Raw genomic sequence first — 22,193 nt, 5'->3', positions numbered from 1 at the left:
TCTGGCTTCTGCGCAAGCCCCAAGAGATGTAATATATTATGACTACTTTCTGAGAAGAGGAATTACCGGAGAGGCGAGCTTTCTTTACTAAGTAATGGAACACACATGGGCATGAATTAACTGCCTCTAAAAAAATTAAGGCAATCTTCTCTCCCATTCTAAACATAGATAGATACATAGATAGATAGAGTGATGAGCAAGCTCTCCAGCAACGCATTTCTGAGACCAAGGTGTATGCTTGGAGGATGCATGGAGGAATAGCTTAACAAATGAAGAAACAGAAGTGGAGCGATTTGCAAGCTCAGATAAACATGGGGGCCGGGGCAAGAGATGTGTTTTGGCTGCCTTATCAGAAACCATTAATCATAACGGCCTCTGTTCCTTAGGTAAAGCAAACTTATGAAACAGAGCAGGAAATCTGCCAGATCAACAAGCGGCAAGATAATGACTAGGTTGCAAGGCTACCGGACTCTGAGAACGGGGGAGGGAAACAGAAAAGGTGAAGGCTTATCTAGATGATCAGTTCAAAATGTGCTCCGTAATTGCGCAAGTTCCAATACAAAGGCTAACAGTGCAGTGTCTAGCACACAGCAATAAAAGGAGGGATGGTTCCATGTGCTTGTTTTTAAAAGGGGCTAATTCTGTACATGATCTAGGAAAGGGAATGCCCTCCAGATATCAGGTACCAGCTCCCATCAGCCTCAGCCAGCATGGGTTTCCAAGCCTACAAACACACTTCCCCCTCTACATTTTGTTCTCAAAACAACTCAGCAACGTAGGTTAGGCTGAGTGGGGATTTGAACCCTAGTCTGCCAGTTCCTGGGATGCGGGTGGCGCTGTGGGTTAAATCACAGAGCCTAGGACTTGCCAATCAGAAGGTCGGTGGTTTGAATCCCCATGACGGGGTGAGCTCCCATTGCTCGGTCCCTGCTCCTGCCAACCTAGCAGTTCGAAAGCACGTCAAAGTGCAAGTAGATAAATAGGTACCGCTCTGGCGGGAAGATAAACGGTGTTTCCATGCGCTGCTCTGGTTTGCCAGAAGCGGCTTAGTCATGCTGGCCACATGACCCGGAAGCTGTACGCCGGCTCCCTCAGCCAATAAAGCGAGATGAGCGCCGCAACCCCAGAGTTGTCCGCGACTGGACCTCATGGTCAGGGGTCCCTTTACCTTTACCTTACCTCCCAGTTCCTAGTCTAACACTCTGATCACTACACCACACTGTAGTCCAACCGTTTGTGGAGGGAACCATATTGGCTATCTCAATCTAGAATGCAGTTCAGCCTTCCCAAGAATGACCTCTAGAATCCTCCCCTCTGCAACACACATCCTCCCCAAAGTGTCCTGCATTTCAGCAGCTCTCTGCCCTTTGGCACATAAGGACTGCTATCCAGGAAAGTCTGAAACTTTGTCCCCCTGGGTGCAATGTGCTAAGTCGCTGCAGAGCTCTTTGGATCCGAGCCAAACTCTACAGAAACCTTTGCCTGGCAGCAACTCCCATCAAGGCGAAAAGACAAAAGTTCCCGAACCAAGGACATGTGGGCCACTCTTGTTAAAAGAAACAAAAAACCCCGCAAACACACTGATCAAACATCTGGTGAGGATGAGGGCTAAAATCCAGTTCTCCTTGGTGCAGTTTGTTTTATGGGGGCAACAGAAATATAGATGCACAGCCCACACTTTGCCTGAGGTCTTTAGCTCTTTTGCAAGTTCCTACTTTATAGGCTGAGCAATGGCAAAAATATCATAGAATCATAGAATCATAGAATCATAGAGTTGGAAGAGACCACAAGGGCCATCGAGTCCAACCCCCTGCCAAGCAGGAAACACCATCAGAGCACTCCTGACATATGGTTGTCAAGCCTCTGCTTAAAGACCTCCAAAGAAGGAGACTCCTCCATCATGCCTTAGCAAAGGATTGCATATTGTTGCCCATCCACAATTTTGCAGCACATTCCTGGAATTCAGTGACCAGTGTGGCATAACTACCACAATACCTTTGGATACCCACTCTCTTGGCATCTACCTCGATCCACCCAATTGTAAATATATATCTGTATTTTAATAGGGTAGTGCGCTTTATTTGTAGCTGTACAGTGGATGCTCGGGCTGCGAACGTGATCCGTGTGGGAGGCACGTTCACAACCTGCAGTGTTCGCAACCCGCAGCGCCACGTCTGCGTGGGTTGCAATTTGGTGCTTCTGTGCATGCGCGAGTGCCAAAACCCGGAAGTAACCCGTTCTGGTACACATGTAGATGCAGACAGAGACACGTCCAAAACAGCATCATCTGTGCACCATAAAATGTAATTAGCCCTATACCTTTTAAGAACACCTTTGTGTTTGGTAGTCATTTTAGTTACAACTTTGGTTGATAGCTGTCATTCTTTTCTTTTATTCCCCCCCAACCCTTATATATACTGCATTTATTAATTCCTTTGGACTTTTTTAAAAGGCTGGTTGATACATACATAAAGCTATTTGTATGGGCTGTATTACATTTATATGCCACTTTTTCTTCCAAAGATCTCAAGGTGATGTACATAGTTCTCTCCTACCTCCCCTGTTATCATCGCAAGCCTGCGTGGCAGGTTAGGCTAAGGGACTGTGACTGATCCAAGGTCACCCACTGAGCTTCCCACCCCAGGTCCTAGCCCAACAGTCAAATCCTACAAATATGATAGCCAACGTGACACCAGGTGCACAGAGAAAGGAGGCTCACATGTAATTCCCCACTGTGAGTGGAAGAAAAAAAGTCTGTACAGGACAACTGATTGCTGCAAAAACATGCTGTACTTCAGTCTTCATCACATCCTGTCACAACACCGACCTCTGAAACAGTTGCATAATTTGGTGCAATCTAAACAGAATGTAAACAAACAGATTTCTTCCAATTTGCCAAAAAATAATTTATTCATGTGAAAACCGGTTTGGAAAGTTGACAGCGTTTCCCCAATTGACACAAAGCAGAGTGTAACAAACAGTAATACTGGAGCTGGGGGGGGGGGGGAAGAGGTAAAGTGTCTAACGTTGTCAGTTAAGCGAGGGCAGTGTGTTTTGAAGCACCCCTGGAACAGCCAGGAAATAAGTCTTTGAAAAGGACTGCCTTGCAAGAGGACTAATGCAGCGTGGAGCCCAACCGCTTGTGCTGAAGCTTACAGCTATGTGGCAGAAGTGGATTGAGCACACTTATTTCCTTGGAATATAGCCCTAGCCGGGGATGCAAGGACAAGTATGCTATCTCAGCCCTAACCCACCCTGCCGCACTCCCCAAGTTGGAAGGAGCATCTTTCGAAGAGGAGAACCCTTTCTACTCTTTCGGGGTTTCCAAATTGTGTGGGGATCTGGCATGCACACGTCAGTCTCCCCGACAGAGATATTCAGCCTTCACCACGTGTGAAGGCTGTGGGAGGGGCAACAGTGAGGAGCTGGAGGCAGTGTGGCCAAGTAGCACTGCCCCCATTTCTCCATCACATGACAGGGATCAAGTAAGGGCCTGTGTCAAAATCACTTCCCCTACAGGTTAGCGCTGCTGTCTGTCTTCACCCCAGTAAGCCAAAACCATGTGGGCGACCATCTTGAATTTTTGAGGCGGTTCTCACACAACTTTTCCCCCCTAGCCATGCTGTGCAAAGCAGGGAGCAGAACGAAGTACTGCAGCCTTTCTCAACCTGTGGGTCCCCAGATGTTGTTGAACTACAACTCCCATCACCCGTGGCTAGCAAGGCCAGAGCTCAGGGATGATGGGAGCTGTAGTCCAACGACATCTGGGGACCCACAGGTTGAGAACCGCTGAAGAACTGGATCTACATCAAAGACCCTGCTCTTTGTGGATCTCCTCAATCAAGCTACCGAGTATCTTTTTTTGGGGGGGGGGGGGAGAGAAGAGAATGGCAGTGTGTGTGGTACATCCTGAAACTTGGAAAAGGTAAAATAAAAAAATGGAGGTTGCGCCAACACGGTGCCCTGCAGATGTTGCTAGACTCCCTTCAGCTCCAGCCAGCATGGCCAAGGGACAATGATGCTGACAGACACCAGCCAGCAGTGTCTGCAGGGCGCCATGTGGGCTCAAACATTGGAGCTTGTGGCTTTCCTATTAGACCACGTCAGCGTCTTCTAAAAAGCACCTCAGGGATAAAAGCAAAAGTGGAAGCATGAAGTACCACAGACAGCCTGATGCTGCAGCCAAGTGGGAAGGAGCAAGGCCTTCCTACCTCTCACACAGCCTTTGCCAACGTGAAGCTACCCAGATGTTTTGGACTACAATCCCCTTCAGTCCCAGCCACCACAGCGCTGGCAGGGGCCGATGGGATCGGTAGTCCTAGACGTTTGGAGGTACACTCTGATTTCTCTTCAGGGCATATAAAATCTTTCATACACGTGTGGCTTTTACCAGGCTGGAGAAAGCTGCTCTGATGGATAGGACGGCCGAACTAAAAGCAAAGGGGAAATAATGTTTTAAAATGTATGGGGGGGGGGGAGAAGTCTTTTCTTTTTTTTAAGGAGACACCTAGGAATCAAGCCACCACATACTGAAGATGGTGGAACTGAGCAACGCACTGCTGGGAAGGCGTACAGAGCAGTTGAGCGCCACAAGTCAAGGAGAGGCCTTTAAGGTAGCCGTAACATGATTCAACAATGACATTCATAAATAAAAACTTTTTTTCTTTTTTAAAAAAGATATCACTGTACATTGTTTCTATATAGGCATTATTAGAAAAAGAACAGGAAACAAAAAACCCCTTCCCCCAAATTCATGCCTTAACAATTAAGTGTTTCTTCCCCTTCGGTCTCAGCAGCACACAAAGAAAACTGGGGTGAAAATTCATCGGCAAGGAGACATGCAAGTCAGCAGACAAGGAGTAAGGTTTTCTGAGGTGGGTTGAGGGTTTGACAGTCCCACGCGACCCAAAGAATTTTGTGGTGCATTTTTTAGATCCAAGTTAAATAAATAATCTCTCCTTTTTGCAATCTATGCTGACCCGTTTCCCTGCCACCAAATCCAATCAAAGAACAGGTAAGGTAGCAAGCAGTGAGCTGGATCAAACCAGAGAAACCCACAGATCTATCCCATAGGTGCCCATTATCCCACGGGCATAATGAACAGAGCTTATTTGGGCAAAACTCTTAAGACACATGGGAATGGACAGCACACTGCTTTGCTAAACAAAACTTGGGGAAGCCGCTGCTTGAAATGAGCCTGTGTACATTGACTTTTACACGCAGATGCCCTGGGTTGATGTCAGCTAACAAGGCAGACACAGCACCGGATTTGGCGGCAGGTATCATCCAGAGCCTAGTGGCCTTCTACTCCCATGCCATGAACTTCCAGGGCAGACCTAGACCTTAAGCAAAAGAACATGCCAAAACCAGCTGAGCTCTCCTCTTCCCTGCTATAACATCTAGATTGATTTGCCTCAAGCCCCGGCACTGCTAAACTGAGCACTTCTCTGCCCTCATTCCAGGTGTTGGTTGCTGCTAGAAAGGCTCAGTGTGACAACATCAGGATGCAAACCTAGTTGAACTAGAGATTATGGAGAAGGGAAGAAAGTCTGCACTCTTTTCTGTCCTTGTAATGCCTTTGGTGCAGGCCCAAGGATCACTCCGTCAGGGATCGTGACTTGGATGACTCCCTGATGAGAAATTAGGTCTTTACTTCTCTTGCAGGATACTGAAAAGTATAAATCACCCCAGCTGATTGGACAAGGACAATATCAGACGATTACCCCTTCCCTTTTGATTGCTCTTAAGCCCATTCAAACTCCTAACATCCTAAATTTTAAGGACTCCGGTAAAACTTTTGATTATCACCCTCCTCCGTGAAATATTTGGCTTTGCACCTCTCCCAGAGACGCAGCCTCATTCTCGCACATCAGGCAGTTAAGAGAAGAATAAATCAAGTATGGAATGCAACTGCACTGTTAAGACACGGACAGGTTAAATTAACACAGGCAACCTGGACAGGACAAACATTCATAAATCAAAATAAAAACACAACAACCATTCTTTATACAAGAGCGGGCTAAGGATCTGGGCTGCTTCCAAAGGTTCCTGCTGTGTATTTTGTAAATACAGGGCCAGGTAGAAACCAGGAGGCAGGTGCTTGGCACAACGCGTTTACAACACACACATATACACACACACCAAAACCTGCACTGGACTGGCCCAAGCCTGATTTATAGTGTCAAGTAATGAAACAGCTTTCCCCTGACTTTGCTATTAAAAAAGCTGCAAAAAGGGGGTGTCAGTTGTAGCGATCTGGCTGCTGTCAGGTGTCCAGATGCAATTTACAAGCGACTGATAAGAGCCAGTTTATAAAGTTATCAGCATCAAATGGAGAGGCATGCCCCAGATTGTTCCATCTCAGGCTGCAGGTGGCGGTGGGGTTTTGCACATTTATATGATTCCTACGTCTGCCAATAAAATTCCCTCCACTGAGACAATTAGCATAATAGGAAGACAGCAGATTTGAACTCCTCTCTTGGATTTGCTCATTTTCTACCCGAAAGATTTATTTTGTGGAGGGCGTATTCAAAGCTGAAATCACCCACCTGCAGCCCAAAATGTTGTAGTCCGAGCAGGGGAGTGGGAGATGAGTTTTAAGATTTGATCCTGGTGATTGCCAAAACTGGCTCCAAGAACCAGAGGTAAAACTGGGGCGTGGGGAGAATGTCTCTCTGGCCAGTTCTGCAAGCCCACTATAAACATACAGACACCTCCAGGTTGCAGGTGGCTGCAGCGTATCTTCAGGTGGTATTAGGGCATTCAGACCCAAACTTCGCAGCAGCAAATTCTTTTGTGGCCATCAACCGCGGATGTAAGTGACAAAGTAAACATTAGCTGCTTGATGTCCTGAAACTCCCTTCCGCTTAGTGGTCCTTCCTTGGACAGTTCCGTTGAGTGGTGCAGAGAAGGGGGAGGTCAGCCAGCCAACCTGCGCAAACGCCTCTCTGCCCGCAGCATCTTTATTTCATTTACTATTAAAGGCGTGATGAAGAGCACCGTTAAACCGATCTGCGGGAAGAAAAGGGGTTAAGGATGTTAGCATGGCTGCACACTGGTTCAACGCCATCGTGGCATTTGCTCCCCATTTCACACACAGCAGTGAAAACAAGAAAGCCTCCTTGTACCAGGTCTGTCTAAATCCAGGGCTGGCCATTCTGGACTGGCAGCAGCTCTTCGGCAAAGACTTTCCCTATCACGTATGTGATCCCTTTGAACTGGCAATGGCAGGGATGGACCTGAGACATTTGCAGATGAAGAATATACTTTGCCACTGAGCTATTCCCTGTAAGTGAAACACTCATATAGGCATGGTTCCATGGAGAGTGTGCTTGTATGGTGTGTGCATTTGTCACACCTGCATTTCATCCACTTCCCTCTTTTTCCCCAGACACCCTAAAATGTTTGTACAGCACAATTTTGTGTGCATGGACTCAAGACACCAGCCCCACAATGTTCAATGAGGCTTGTAAGCCTGTAGAAGATTTCAGCCTGAGCATGCAGTAAGGCCTTCAAACACATTCTCTGTATTTGATTGTGCTATGTCACTTAGATATTTGGGGGGGGGCATATAAAGCTCCCGACGAATGCAATAAATAACAGCAGCAGCGGTAGATCAATTACAGACCAAGGTTTCTAGTCAACCAATTTTCTGAGGGACAAATTTTCACATTACTGCTGCACAGGATACAACTCAAACACAAAAGGGTAGCATCCCAATTTCACATGAGGAATGTTTAGGATGAAACAACATGTGCCATGTGGGCAGGAGGCAGTGGAAGAAACCTGACCAATGACCACATTTTGAGAGCTGAGGGGCTTAAATGCCAATGAAGTCAAGTTGCCATTTCTGCTCACCTTGGGGGCTCATTCACAGAAATGACTCCACATGTGAAATGGAGGGGAAACAATCCATGGGAGAGAACTGCACTATGGCAAAAATTATGTATAAGAATTAACTGCCAGGGTCCTGTGCGAATCAGCTAAGGAAAGGCGACTGTGTGGTTTGGTAGAACAGTCTTGAAACAGCGACTGTGGGAATCTCTCCCACCATGCCTAACTTCTCTAGATGAGAATAAGACTCTCTGCTTGTTGTTTCCTGACTTATATCAATCTGTCTTAAGTAAATTTGCATTTCCCCAATGGATTTCTGGAAAGCAATGAAGGGGCATGAATAAAAAGAACAGGTGGGGCAATCCATCATACCTGCCCCCTTTTCCCCATCCCACCCAAACACTGTCAGCCTCCACATGTATTGTTCTCATACTGGTGCTCACCTAACTCATGTGGTTGCTGTAAATTTATAGCAGTTTGTGCGTGAAGCAGAGAAGATACGTGAAGTGTTATGTGAAGCGTATCTGAACACTTGAAAGCGCAATATAAATGTTTAGTATCTTTAATCTAAAAATCCAACGTTGCATCAGTTTTCAATTAAAAATAAAAAACAACAACCAGGGCTCTTACCATCAGGCTGAAGAAATAGAAAACCGACATCCATTCCAATTTATCGTGAATCAAAGATACCAGTGACTGAAAAGGGAAGAAAATATGAGAGCTATTAAGGCTGTCAAGGGGTGGAGAACACAAAGAGACTCTCCCCTCCTCCCCATATGTTATGTCCCACTTGCTTTTCCTTATTCAAAACACAACCCAACACCTCCTCATGTGGCTACTCCTTGCTTCCAAAGCTGTCAGGTTTCATCTTACGAACTTTGCTGCTATCCCCCAAAGGCCTGTTGACATTATTATTTATCAATCATTTATACAGTGCCTACAATTTTGTAGGTGCTGCAGAGAGCTTTAAAAAACAGCACAGTCTCCGCCTGCAGGTTCAAAATCTAACAGACAAGATGTAGAGGGGTGGAAATGTGCCAGGAACCTTTCAAATTTGCTGTGCGGAAGGGAGGTGGAAGGAAAAACAAGCAAAATCAGGTATCAACATGCTAATCCCTAAATATAACCTTTCAAATTTGCTCTAACTTCTGAGTTACTGCCGCAATCCAGGGTTAACCAGAGGCTGTAGCAAATGGGAAGAAGAACCCCTGAAGAACCGAGGGACTCTTTCCTTCCCTATTCTCAGCATAATAAAAGACATACAACTAACAGAACTGGCAGAAAAGTTGACATGGTACAAACAGATACGTCTTCATTTAGAATCATAGAATTGGAAGGGAACCAACCCTCTGCAATGCAGGAATCTTTAGCCCAACGTGGAGCTTGAACCCACAACCCTGAGATTAAGAGTCTCCATTTAGTAAGGATATAAAGCTGCCTGATATTTATTCATTCATCTCGAACATTTTCTATCCAGCTTTTCTCTTAAAGGGAACTCAGAGGGGCTAACAGCGGGGCAGGGGAGGAGCGTCTGGCTCAGGGCCCAAATACACCCCATCCAAGGCCTACAGTGGTACCTCGGGTTAAGAACTTAATTCGTTCTGGGGGTCTTAACCTGAAACTGTTCTCAACCTGAGGTACCACTTTAGGTAATGGGGCCTCCCGCTGCCACCACCACGGGATTTCTGTTCTCATCCTGAAGCAAAGTTCTTAACCCAAGGTACTATTTCTGGGTTAGGAGTCTAGCCTGAAGCATCTGTAACCTGAAGCGTCTGTAACCCGAGGTACCACTGTATCTATCTGACTCTTGGGAGCCTCTCCAGGCCCACCTCCTCTACCCAGGTCACACCCCTCACCCGTCCCACTGGAATGTGTCCTTCAACACTGGCAATGCCTGGACAGTGGGGAGAGAGGGTGTGAGTGTGTGTGGAGACAAGTTCACTCTGCAAAAGCAACATTTGCTATTGTTGCTTTGCTTCCTTTTGCCTCTGGCCTCAACCACCACCGCCATGTGCCCCCCCCCCCCCCCCGGGAAGGTAATGTGGTCCTCAGGCTGAAAAAGGTTCCTCACCCCTGTTTTAGGTGGGCAGAACATTTTTCCTTGGCCTAGAAGCAGAGTAGAGCAGCTTCATCCCTCTTCAGAAATGAAACCAAGCGCTTATACTGAGATTCTGCCCCAAAGTATGTCTTTTACACGTTCGACGGGATGCGCGCACTGGGGTGGGCGAGTGGGAAAGGTCATGCGCCTCACAAGCAGCCTTTAAGCCTCTCTGTTTTCCAAGATGTTTGACATACTCCTGCTGTTAGCTTCCCACTATGGAAGACAGCCCCGCTTGCGGAATCTCAGCTGGTTGCTATGGAGATGCGTTGTCAAGAGATAACGGCAACCTCAGGTAGAGAAAGAAGCGGAGGATGCGATTCATCAGACACAAAAAGCGCCCCCTCCCGCCCGGTTCCTTCAGGAATGGGTTCAAGTTCAAAAACTGGAGAGCGGCAGAGTTAAAGAACTGGAATTCTAAAGAGGATGCTTGCCATTGTGATCTTCAGGCAAGAGAATCATCTGAGAATCCTCACGCTGCCTTGATCGGAGAGGAGAGGCGTCCGCTTCTGAAGGGAAAGGCACTCCAGAGACAGCGCAAAGCCAAGAGGGAATTTCCTTCCCCCTCCCACAGATCAGCGCTACTGATAAGTTGCTGGAATGCTCCCTGGGGCCAATTCAAAACCTACTTACAAACAAAGACGTGAACTCCGGCCCCAGCGGGCTCCTTGGCACTCCATTACGGAAACCATAATGGTTACCTTTGCCAGAATGTTAGCTGCAGTCTCATGCCATACGGACGTTTCCCCAGTTTGCCCTGTGTTCTCTTTGGCTTGCACTTCTCTGCTCCCGTTACACAGGGCGTTAGTAACACCATCACAGACACATCCAAGCGCCTCTGGTTTCTACATAATTTTAAGGAGTCTCTCAGGAGGGCAACACCATTAGAACCTTCCTGACTCTCAGGATCCCTCCCAATGCTACAATGCTATGATACGATGATTCTCCCCAACCACTTTCTCCATGGATAATTTTATACATCTCTCATATATCCGTCTTTCACTCACCTACTTGTCCTATACTTAAAAAAACCCTCCTAACTTTGTAACTTTTTCTTGTAGGTGGAATAGCTCCAGTCCCTTGAACTTTTGGGCTGCGCTTTTCTAGCCGTACAATATTTTTTATGAGGATCGATGCAGTGAAATGTTACCAGAAGGAAGATCTTCATGGTGGCTAGATCTTAAAACCCTCTGGCAGCCCATTTCACCCTTTAAAAATGTGGAATATCAGAGCCGTCTGCTCTTTGATCTTTCTCAGGTAAAATTTCAACAGGTGCTTCTGAACCCTTCTGAATCTCACCTGGCCCACAGCTGCTCCAATGCTCCCAGTGCCATCCACAATCCCCGTCACAGTCGCCAGAGCCTCGCTGCTTCCTTTCACCATCTCCTGACGCCCCAGGTCTGCAGAGATGGCGGAACTGATCATATTGGAAGGGCCTCCGATGAAAAAGCCTAAGGACCATTGAAAGAGATTAAAGAAAAGAATTGAGACTACTGCAAAGGATGGGCCCGGTCTCTGTTAGGAAGCCAGAACTTTTTTCATCTGAACTTGTTAACCCTGCCATATACCCTACAAATACCCATGAAGGCACCTTTAATTGAAATGACTCAATTGAAAAGCAGGGAGTTCCAAGATTATGCAAAAATTGTGTGTTATTTTTTATGGTTCCTTCACAAATCAAAGAACCTTGCAGCCCATTAAAGAATGAAGCATTTATTACGGCATAAACTCTCACGGATTAAAGTCCCCTTCACTGCAGGCATGAACCTTTATCCCACGTTGGCAGGTTTGTGTATGCACAAATCAGCCAGGAAAGGCTGGCTTACAGGTAAGCCAATGCAATGTCTCCCTATGTGACATCCTCCAGCCTGGCCAATGGTCAAGGATGAAGAGAGCTGTGATGCAGAAACATCTGGAGAATGCCAGGTTGGCTATCCCTGCTCCAGCCCATCTGGTCCATCTCCATGAGAGGAAAAGAGAAGAGAATATGCACCACCCCCTTCTAGCTATGGCCAGGTGAGAATTGCAGTGCCCTAGAAATCTAACAAATCACACTTTTACTCCAATACAGATGGCAGGATGAGATCTGCCTTGTGTCCAGCCACAGCCCTTTCCCCTTACCTGTTATTGCCATGAGAACCGCATTGATAAGTTTGTCGTTTGGTGAACCTATAAAAAGAAAGGAATCATAGAATCACTGAATTGTAGAGTTGGAAGGGACCATGAGGATCATCTGGGCCAACCTCCTGCAATGCAGGGATCTTTTGCCCAACACGGGGCTCGGACCTGCAACCTCTGAGATTAAGAGAAGAAAGAAATGCTTCAAATTCATAACTACCCTTTGGAACGAGTCTGAAAAGATCAGGAAGGAATGAGAAGCTGATCATTAAAGCTGCTTCACCAAGGCTATCTGGGAAACTAGCTTGATCCAGCAGTGCTCTTCTTATGTCCTCATGATCAACCAAAAACTCAACCTGGCCAAGGTGATGGGACACCACATTGAATACAAGGCTAGTACAGTGGCACTTGGGTTCCTGAACGGCTTAGCTGTCAAACAAAATTGGCTCCCGAATGCTACAAACACGGAAGTAAGTGTTCTAGTTTGCAAACATTTTTCAGAAGCTGAATGTCCAACACGGCTTCTGCAGCTTCCGATTGAGTGCAGGAAGGTCCTGCAACCCATCAGAAGCTGCGCCTTGGTTTTTGAACGGTTTTGGGAGTCAAACAGTCTAAGTTCAAGAACCAAGGTACCACTGTATGGGCCAGTGAACTGCTGGAATCGCATCAGTTCTTTTTATCATTAGGAAAGGGATTGAAAATGATATGCAGATATATGGAATGATCCATAGCGAACTTGGGTCCCCAAAACACCTCAAACGACTGGCTATTTTGGATGAATTCTGAAGAACAATAATTAGGAAGGACTCTGAAACAAGTACATGTTTCTGTTTTCTTTTGTTTAATTCTTTTGGATATCTCTAAGGATACAAATGTTTTGGCATCTTGTAAGTTTATTTACTTTTTCACAGCCTATTTTGAAAACAAGCAAAAAAAAATATTATTTTTTTAAGGGAAAGAATTGAAATCAAAACAATCAGTATCATAGAAGTGTTATAAAAAGCTACGGGGCACCTGCACTCTGAGTACTATGCACAGTTCTGGCTTCCTCATCTCAGTAAGGATATTGTAGAGCTGAAAAAGCTACACAAAAAGGGGAATCAAAATGATCAAGGGATAAGAAAAACTGGGGCTTTTTAGTTTGGAGGGGAAAAATGGCGAGTAAAGGAGGGCATGACAGAGATGCATGCAGTTATGCATATTGCGGAGAAAGTGATCACAGGTAAGCTTTCCTCCCTTTCTCGTAATACTAGAACTCTAAGGAAGCTGAATTTGGGAACATACAGGACAACAAGCACTCCAACGAAACGCTAACGCTACTAGTCTCTACTACCTGCACTGTCTTGAGGCAGTGTGCCTATGAATGGCACTTTGCAGGAATTCCTGGTGAAGAGAGTGCTGTAAGACACAATTCTGTACTTCCCACAGGCATCTCGTTTGCCATGTAAGAACAGGATGCAGGACTAGATGGTTCTTTGTGCTGATTCAGCAGGACTTTTCTTATACTCTTAAAACAGCCTTTGCAGGGCTAATAGGCTGGAGCAGGGTTTCCCAAACTGGGGTCTCCAGTTGTTTTGGGAGGACAGTTCCCATAATCCCTGACCCACTGGTCCTGCTAGCTAGGGATGATGGGAGTTGTAGTGCAACAACAAGTTGGAGACCCAAGTTTGCAAACCCTGGGGCTGGAGGTTTCCCACTGCTAATTTATGCATTACAGTTTCTCAGACTGAGAATGGAAGATTTTCCACAATCGCCCATTGCATTCCTGGAGCAATTATTCCCAAATCCAGGAAACCGCTCCACAATACCTGCCTCAGCACAGTAAGCAGGAGCAATACTGCTACTTTTCACTGCCACCTAGCTGGCTTAACATTTGAAATGCATCACCACCTATTCTTATTGGTACCATGGCATTCACTTGAGAAACATGCAAGAAAGAGGAAAGCTGATCTTTCTCTTGCCAGAAGATGGCCAGTTACGCAACACTCTTAAGGTGCAGAATACTGCCCGTTAAAGAGTTTGGTGTAACTCACAAGAGCAGACTGCATAATCCTATGCCTGCAATATCTGCATGCAACGAAAGACATTTTAAACAGTTTGTCTTGCAATCTGTGGGATGCAACAGATGGTCCTTGAACTAGATCCTAAAGGAGTGGGGTCAGGATGAAGATTCTATCTGTGTGGTTTCTGCAGCTGCTGTTAAAAGTTGCAAAACAATGAGGCACGGGAAGGAGCAATGGAGAACTTCTGAAACAGCTATGGAATATTAGCTCCACCCAAGGCATGATGGAGAACAGCAACAACCGGGAAAAGATAAACATGGTATTTTACAAGGACAGGAAGAAACACCACAGACAAAATAATTGCAGCACACAGGAAGAACAAGGATGTGGTTTAAATGCTTCACCTGTAGATTTATTAACCATTTAATTTGTCAATACGAATGGCAGTCGTTAATATTGCAGTTGTTGCATAAGGGATTGTTACGGTTGACTGGAGTGCAATTGAAATTAATAAAAGTTTGGAATGCAGAAATAAAGTAAATCATCAAACCATCAATTCTAGCACACAGGGGGCCATCTAAATTATATAATTTGGCATCTGAATGATTGGTATTAGTAATTGTATTATATTTTGGCATTGTTATAATGAGGCTATTACTGTAACTGAAAACTAATAAAAATTATTATCAGTGGGGGGGGGGGAGATTCTATTGTATATAGCATCAATCTTTTCTGGCCAAATGAAAAACTTACAGGGAGATCCGACAATGCAGCAAGAAAAGCTCCGTAAGCTAGAGTGGTAACAGTACCTGATCCCTACAAAAAAGTCTCCAAGTCTGGCTTGCTCACTGATCTGAGCCAAGGGTGGAAACTACTTCTGATGGCTACAAAGCTCTCACCTACCCCACTTTAAAGGAGGTTGATGTGACACATGGAATGCACAAATGGATGCAGATATGCCTATGTACAGACGCAACACACAATGGTGTTTCATCCATGCAGGCCACCCTGTATGTCCTTTTTCTCACTCACCCAAAAAGAAACATGCAATGCTTTTGTTTGGGGGCTTCCCCAAAGCACTTGGCTGACCACTGTTGGGACATCCAGCAAGCTCTTCTGATATACTTCATCTGAACTCAAGGCGCCCCCAAACCCTTGCCTTATTAGACATGAAGCACAGTCATAGCACATTTCAACTTGATTATGTATCATTGAAGCCATACCATGTGTTGAACTAGAGAAGACAATGTGCAGGTTACACATGACCCCACGCTATTAAACCCCGTACCAAGCAGAGAAGTACTCACGGCTGTATCCCAAGAGAGATGCAATAGCCAAGATGAGGCTAACGGCCAACACCGGGGCTCTCTTTTGCAGCTTGTCAGAGATGAAGCCTTGGATGGTGCCACCTGCAGAAATAAAAGTGACACGGGGCCTTCTGGGTAGAAGTGCAGAAGACACTCACTGATGTGCCTTCAACGGTAACTAGAATAACAGGCTATAGTTTACTACAAGCAAAATACAACACAAACGGAGGATTGGCTGTCACTGTTTAAAAGCAATGTGGCCTAGACATTGAGGCCTGACCGTCCTGTACAGCTTCATGGGTCTCCTCGTTGACTCTGAATTCATGCCCAGATTCCAGATGTGGAAGAACACGTCACCCCACAGATGTTGCTGGACTCCAACTCCCCCCAGTCCTAGCCAGCAGTGTCAATGGGAGATGTAACCCAACATCTTGTGAGGGGCCAAAGCTTCCCCATTCCAGTCTATCATCCCATCCCAGACCTCTGCCTCCTGAGCTCACTATCATACTAGGTCTTAATAAATATACCCTAAATGCAGCAAAACATATCATGGATAACAGGCAAATGGAAAGCAATTTAAACCACTGAGCCGGTGCAAAAATGGTGCCTGCTTTTTCCCTCCCACCCAAATCTATACTCAAGGAAGGAAAAAAGGGGGAAGGGAGCAATTTCATGTTGTTCTGCATACCTATAATCCCTCCGACATCATACCAGATCGACAGCTCATCAGCTTCTGCCTCCTTCCATCCAAAATTGTCGTAGAGGTACAAAGGCAGCCAGAAGAAAAAGGAGTAGTTCACTAGCTTCAAGCAGGCATAGGCCAAGGAATACTGAAAGAAACACAACCCAATGGAAAGCTGTTAGAACCGAAGCAACGCGAGCATAGCAAGCACACAGTAATGGGCTAGGAGGAAGGAGGCCTGGGTTCAAATGCCCAGCTCTGCCACAAGGTTCACTGGGTGGGCTTTAGGTAAAGTCTTACAGAATCACAGAGTTGGAAGGGACCCCGACGACCACCCAGTCTCAATCCCCTGCAATGCAGGAATATGCAGCTGTTCCTTACGGGGATTGAACCTGCAACCTTGGTGTTATCAGCACCATGCTCTAATCAGCTGAGCTACCTTGTGTCACATCTCTCTGCCCAACCGGCTTTGCTATTGTGAAGACAAAAAGGGAAGCCTCAAGAAAGCTGACTTTTAGAAGACATCTGAAGGCAGACCTGTTTAGGGAAGTTTTAAAAGTTTGATGTTTTATTGTGCTTTTAATATTCTGTTGGGAGCCGCCCAGGGTGGCTGGGGAAACCCAGCCAGATGGACGGGGTACGTATGTATGTATAAATAAATAAATAAAAAGAAGGAATGTCTTGAAGTCTCAGAGACCCCAGACTGGAAGATGCTGGTTGCCCTCATTAAATGATTGTCCTCCAAGCAGGTTTCTTCCAGATGTTGTTGCCTTGCATCCTTGGCCCGAGGCCCATGAGTCTTGACAACATCTGGAGGGCACCAAGTCAGGGAAAGCTGCAGAGAGCCTTATGGAGTACACAGACCAGGGTGCCACGTATTCCTAACAACATCAGGAGCCCTTACCAATATAACCCCAGGTAGACAACAAGCCTGAAAAAATCCAATAGCCTTGGGCTGGCGTGTGTTGCTGCTGCTGCCACTGTTGCTCAGATCAGCTGCCTGAATGGAGTAATTCTGATCGTCGTCGTCATCGTCACTGCTACCAATCAATGGCTCACTGACATCTTCTTCAGCAGAACCATCACCCTCTTCGCCAATGTCAGGGAGGCCTGGAAGAGCAGAAGGGGCCACAAATTAAAAAGAAAGGACAACACTATCCCCTCTCCCAGCGATTGCTCTTTCGGGTCATTTTCTCCTCCCTTCTGATTGGCTTGCTTGCTCTCCCATACCTCAGTCCTCCTCCTTTGGCTTAGAAACTCTTCTAGATGGTGTTCTGCAGAGTCGCCAGTTTCTACCCCTGGTCTTCTAGAGCACTCGAAAGTATCCTGTCTGATCCTGGCGTCGGCTCTCTCTGCTTTGAGTGTCTGGCCATTAGTTGGAAGACACAACAAATTAGTGCATTCCCTATATGGCTGCGGCTGAATGTCCCCAAAGTGCAAGTTCTGCATCGCTGACGGTGCTGCTGGTACTCAAAAAGCAGGAGGTACTTTAAGTCTCTCAGCAGCAGTTCTAGCGGAGGAACAGGGAGGAAGACTCTGTGCTGTAGGCTTGCTAAGGAGCTACTTGAGTTAGTTTGCCACACATCCAATGTTAACCTGTCTCCAAATCTGCCCTGCCTCTACAACTTTCTCCGCCCTTAGCAGACACACACACGTGTGCATACATGGGTATCCCACCCCAATCTCATCACTGAACTTGGAAACTCCTAACCTTGGAAAGACTTAGCAGCTTCAGGGAAGAAGAATGTTGGGAGAATGTAAGAATAGCCTCACTCATATTTCTCCATCAGCAGCCATTCTATCTGGTTACAACGCTTTGGCTTAGAAACTCTTCTAAGATGGGTGTTCTGCAGTCACCAGTTTCTACCCCTGCAATGCAGGAATCTCAACAAATATGCATCCATGACAGAGGGCCATACAGTTGTCCTAGGCCAGGGTTTCCAAAACTTGGGTCTATTTTTGGACTAGCAGGAGCCAGTGGTCAGGGATGATGGGAAACTGTAGTCCATAAACAGCTGGGGATCCAAGTCTGGGAAACCCTGTTCTAGACACTCTTTGCAAACAGTCGTTTGATTGGAAACAAAAATAAAAAATAAAAATCAAAACAAAACAAAACAGGGCTTGCCTCCTGCTTGTTTTGAACCATTGCTACTTGCTCAAAAGTAGCTCTCCACCTGCCTCCTGCCTCTGTGCTCACACAGTTTTGCTGCTAGTGTTTTGTTCCATATTTGTGTTTTCATCTCTCTCTCTGCTGCCCTGCTTTTGCCTGGCTAACTGACTCGACTTTGTGAGAAATGGGGTATGTAAATGGTTTAAATAAATAGCTCCTGCACCCCACTGGTTCTCAGTGCCACTGCCTAAGATGCAGTTTATAATAATAGCAGGAGCTGAGCACGTGCAGAAAAAGTTTTGGAGTTTTAACAACATATTAGAGCAATGTCTAACCCACCTTTTAGGGCCGAATGGTTTCACTCGATGGTTTACAAACAGTTTAGTGCACATGACATTGTCATGAAACAAAAAAACAATAAATGCAACAAATTACATCAAAGCTATCCATTAACCAAAATCAAAACAGCAGCAACTAAAACTTTTTCCAAGTCCAAGGACAGTCTTCAAGTTTCATATAAAAAGCAGCAGAAATGAAGCCAGGTGGACTTCCCCAGGGCTAGAGTTCCAAAGGTGTGGGGCAAGCACTGAAAAGGCCTTGTTCCTGATGCGAACCTTGCAGTCCTTACCTGCAGGGCAGAGCAGGGCCTCTGAGGTTGATCTTAACACTCTGTCCCTGAGATAACCTGGCCTCAATTTTTTTTTTAAGGGCTTTAAAGGCCAAAAAAGTGTCTTAAGTAGTATCTGGAAATGAATAGGCAGCTGTGTAACCAGTACGGAGTTGGTGGAATGTGAACTGAACCACTATCATCCACAAGCTATACGTACACTTAATGCAATAAAAGGAAATTGGGTTGCAAGTAGGAAAGTCAGAGGATGTGGTCACCTCACTGCTACTCACCTACTTCCTTGGGGGAAATCACCAGGCCAAAGAAGACAATGATTCCTCCAGCAAACTGTACTGAAGCTGTCACCAGGAAGGCATACTGAAAGAGGGGGAACAAATGCAGAGCTCTTACACATGTATTTTTAGTCAAGTCTTAAATTAAGAAAACAGCACCCCGTTTTTCAGCACTTCATGCCAGGAAAACTGATTTACAAGTTCCTTAAAAACAGCAAAAGGTTAAGAGATGTACAGAGCATGAAAAATGGCACAAATAAACACAATAGAAAAACTTTAACAGAACTACTTAGTTTGGTGTGGCCAAAAAACATGGAGAGTATTTATTTAGACTGCCTTTCAGCCCACTTTCCAATCCTATCAGATTCACAATTACCAGGTTTTAAACAATACAAGTAGAGACATGAAGTAAAATAGAAAAACAACCAAAAAAACCTAATTCTTAAGACGATTTTGAAGCTTAGGGGCCAACACCAAAAAGGCCCATTCTGTCTATAGGATCACAAGAAGGTACTTATACCCATCTCTCAGTGATTAGGAAGGTTCCTATGGAAGAAGGAACTCAAATATCCTTGACCTAGACAATTGAGGGTTTAGAAGCAAGTGGTAGCAGTATGAATATAGCTCAGGAACAAATCTGCAGCAGCTGAAGTTAATAGAGAACAGTGGCATAGCTAATGCCAAATACTAGTTTAGTTGCCATGTTTTGGAGCAGGTGGTTTCCTGACAGCTTTCAACGGGAGCCCCATGTAGACTGAATTGTAGTACTCCAGATTAGAGGCTACCAGGTTATGCACCCTGATATTAAGTGCTTCTTTTCCAGGAAGATATTGATTAAAGAATCAGCCAAAACTGACAGAACTTCCTTCTTGGCCACAGCTCCAATCTGGGCATCCAGGAGAAGGTCCAGAGCCAGGAATAGCCCTATGTTAAGAACATGCTCTTTGGGTTGGAGGGGACAACCCTAGGCAAAACAGACATTCCCATCACCAGAGCCACAGCTGCCCACCATGAACAACCCAACCAGTGGTTTCATGTAAATATTAAGACAAAGCTGGAGACAGCATCTCCCTTGAAAATGAGCTCGAATAGGGGGACCCATGGTTTTCAATCTTGCATATCGAGACCAGCTCTAGTCCACATGGAAGGCAAACAGCAAGCAGCTCCACTCACTTCATAGCCATACTGCAGAACTGAAGAGGCAAGGAAAGCTCCAAAGATGTTGCCCACCGAGGCACAAGCACTCCAGAGACCAAACACAAGCCCCCTTCTGAGTATCCAAGAAAGAAAGAAAAAATTGGTTAACTGCTGAAAATGAAGACAGAGAAGAGTCCAATTTATGAGGCACACACAGTGAAATGCTCCTCTCCACACTCCCTTAACAGAACTTGCATGCATGGTTAAGCCTTCACAGGTCTGTCTACTTCATTGGGAATACCAACATTGCTAGCAGAGAGATGCTCTGTGTGCGTCACCCAATCATTCTTGGATTCCAGGCTTCCTAGAAATACTGGCCCAACAGGTCTGTTTTCAGTGAACTGGGCACTTCAGCCAATGTTGCACACCAGAGATAATGCTGCCATTTAACCCTTGTCTCTTCTTACAATGAAAACTAAGGCAGACCAAGAGCTTCTGACAAAATAAATGATTCTGTTTACACAGAAACTTGAGGAAGATTCATAAATTACCTCAGGACTGCAACTCATGCAAACACATATAGATTATACAGTCATACCTCGGGTTACAGACGCTTCAGGTTGTGTTTTTTCAGGTTACGGACCCACCAAAACCCGGAAGTAACGGAACAGGTTACTTCCGGGTTTCAGCGGTCATGCATGAGCAGAAGCGCTAAATAGCGCTATGCGCAGAAGCGCAGAAGTGCAACCCACGCATGCGCAGATGCGCCACTGCAGGTTGCGAACGTGCATCCCGCATGGATCATGTTCGCAACCCAAGTGTCCACTGTATATGTATATATGTGCATTTATTCATTAGTATTTTTGTTAAGTTTGAAGATCTACTCCAGTGCATATCACAGGGATGGGGAACTTGTGCCCCCCCCCCAAGTTGTTGGACTCAAACTCCCATGAGCCCTTGCCAGCATGGCCAATGGCTGAGGATGGTGGGAACTGTAGTTCAGCAACATCTGAGAGCACCACAGGTACATTGCAAAATGCACACACAGAGGAGAGACAAGGCACAAATGAATAGGAAGTGACTGAGGAGGAACAAACATACCCAGCTTTGCCAAACCAGTTTCCCATGACAGCTACGACACAGGGCCAGCCAGTCGACTGCAGCAAGCCGTTCACAATCCACAGGAAGCAATAGAACCACTTGTTGTAGAAATGCAGCCATTCAGTGACAGTGCCAAAAACAAACACCTGGGAGGAAAGAAGGTGACAAGGTTAACAGCAAGGTGAAAGCAGTCTTGCAAATAAGCCTACAAAACTCACTGGCCCACTTGTGTTAATCACTTGTGACCTAAAAGAAAAGAAGTAGCAACACTTCTGTAAAATATTTTCCTGGTTAGGATCACCTGGAACTGATCCTTGCTCACTATAGGAGACAAAGCAAAAAGGCAAAGGTAAAGGGACCCCTGACCATTAGGTCCAGTTGTGGCCGAATCTGGGGTTGCGGCGCTCATCTCGCTTTATTGGCCAAGGGAGCCGGCGTACAGCTTCCGGGTCATGTGGCCAGCATGACTAAGCAGCTTCTGGTGAACCAGAGCAGCACATGGAAACGCTGTTTACCTTCCCACTGGAGTGGTACCTATTTATCTACTTGCACTCTGACGTGCTTTCGAACTGCTAGGTTGGCAGGAGCAGGGACCGAGCAACGGGAGCTTACCCCATCACAGGGATTCAAACCACCGACCTTCTGATCAGCAAGTCCTAGGCTCTGTGGTTTAACCCACAGTGCCACCCGCGTCCCAAGACAAAGCAAAGAGGGCACTAATTTACAAGACCGTGGGTTAAGAGAATAGATGTTTTGGGGCTGCTAAAGGACAATGGAAGGTGGAAGAAATGAAACACAGTTTAAAAGGAAGGAGGAATGTCGAGGACAAAGAGAACCACACAGGTGAGCCACACAGACCTAGTAGGTCAAAATCAATCTAGGCTGCATTCAGAAGGAATGTAAA

General features: G+C 45.9%; 1 protein-coding gene across 1 annotated transcript in view; it reads right to left on the bottom strand.

The window, feature by feature from the left end:
* Positions 1–3,868: 3,868 nt before the first annotated feature.
* Positions 3,869–22,193, bottom strand: part of SLC37A3 (solute carrier family 37 member 3) — a 28,782-nt gene continuing 10,457 nt past the window's right edge. The window contains exons 6-15 of the mRNA XM_081024050.1: positions 21,290–21,435; positions 20,225–20,321; positions 19,052–19,136; positions 16,946–17,151; positions 16,048–16,189; positions 15,360–15,461; positions 12,053–12,100; positions 11,231–11,382; positions 8,464–8,529; positions 3,869–7,011 (exon numbers count right to left, since the gene is read on the bottom strand). Coding sequence (XP_080880176.1) covers positions 6,919–7,011; positions 8,464–8,529; positions 11,231–11,382; positions 12,053–12,100; positions 15,360–15,461; positions 16,048–16,189; positions 16,946–17,151; positions 19,052–19,136; positions 20,225–20,321; positions 21,290–21,435 — 1,137 coding nt within the window. The 3' untranslated portion in view covers positions 3,869–6,918. The remainder of the gene's footprint in view (positions 7,012–8,463; positions 8,530–11,230; positions 11,383–12,052; positions 12,101–15,359; positions 15,462–16,047; positions 16,190–16,945; positions 17,152–19,051; positions 19,137–20,224; positions 20,322–21,289; positions 21,436–22,193) is intronic.

Source organism: Podarcis pityusensis (genome assembly GCF_964106645.2).
Source record: "Podarcis pityusensis genome assembly, chromosome: 10".
NCBI lineage: Eukaryota > Metazoa > Chordata > Lepidosauria > Squamata > Lacertidae > Podarcis > Podarcis pityusensis.
Note: the sequence above shows the minus strand (reverse complement) of the source record. Positions and strands in the feature narration are given on the sequence as shown.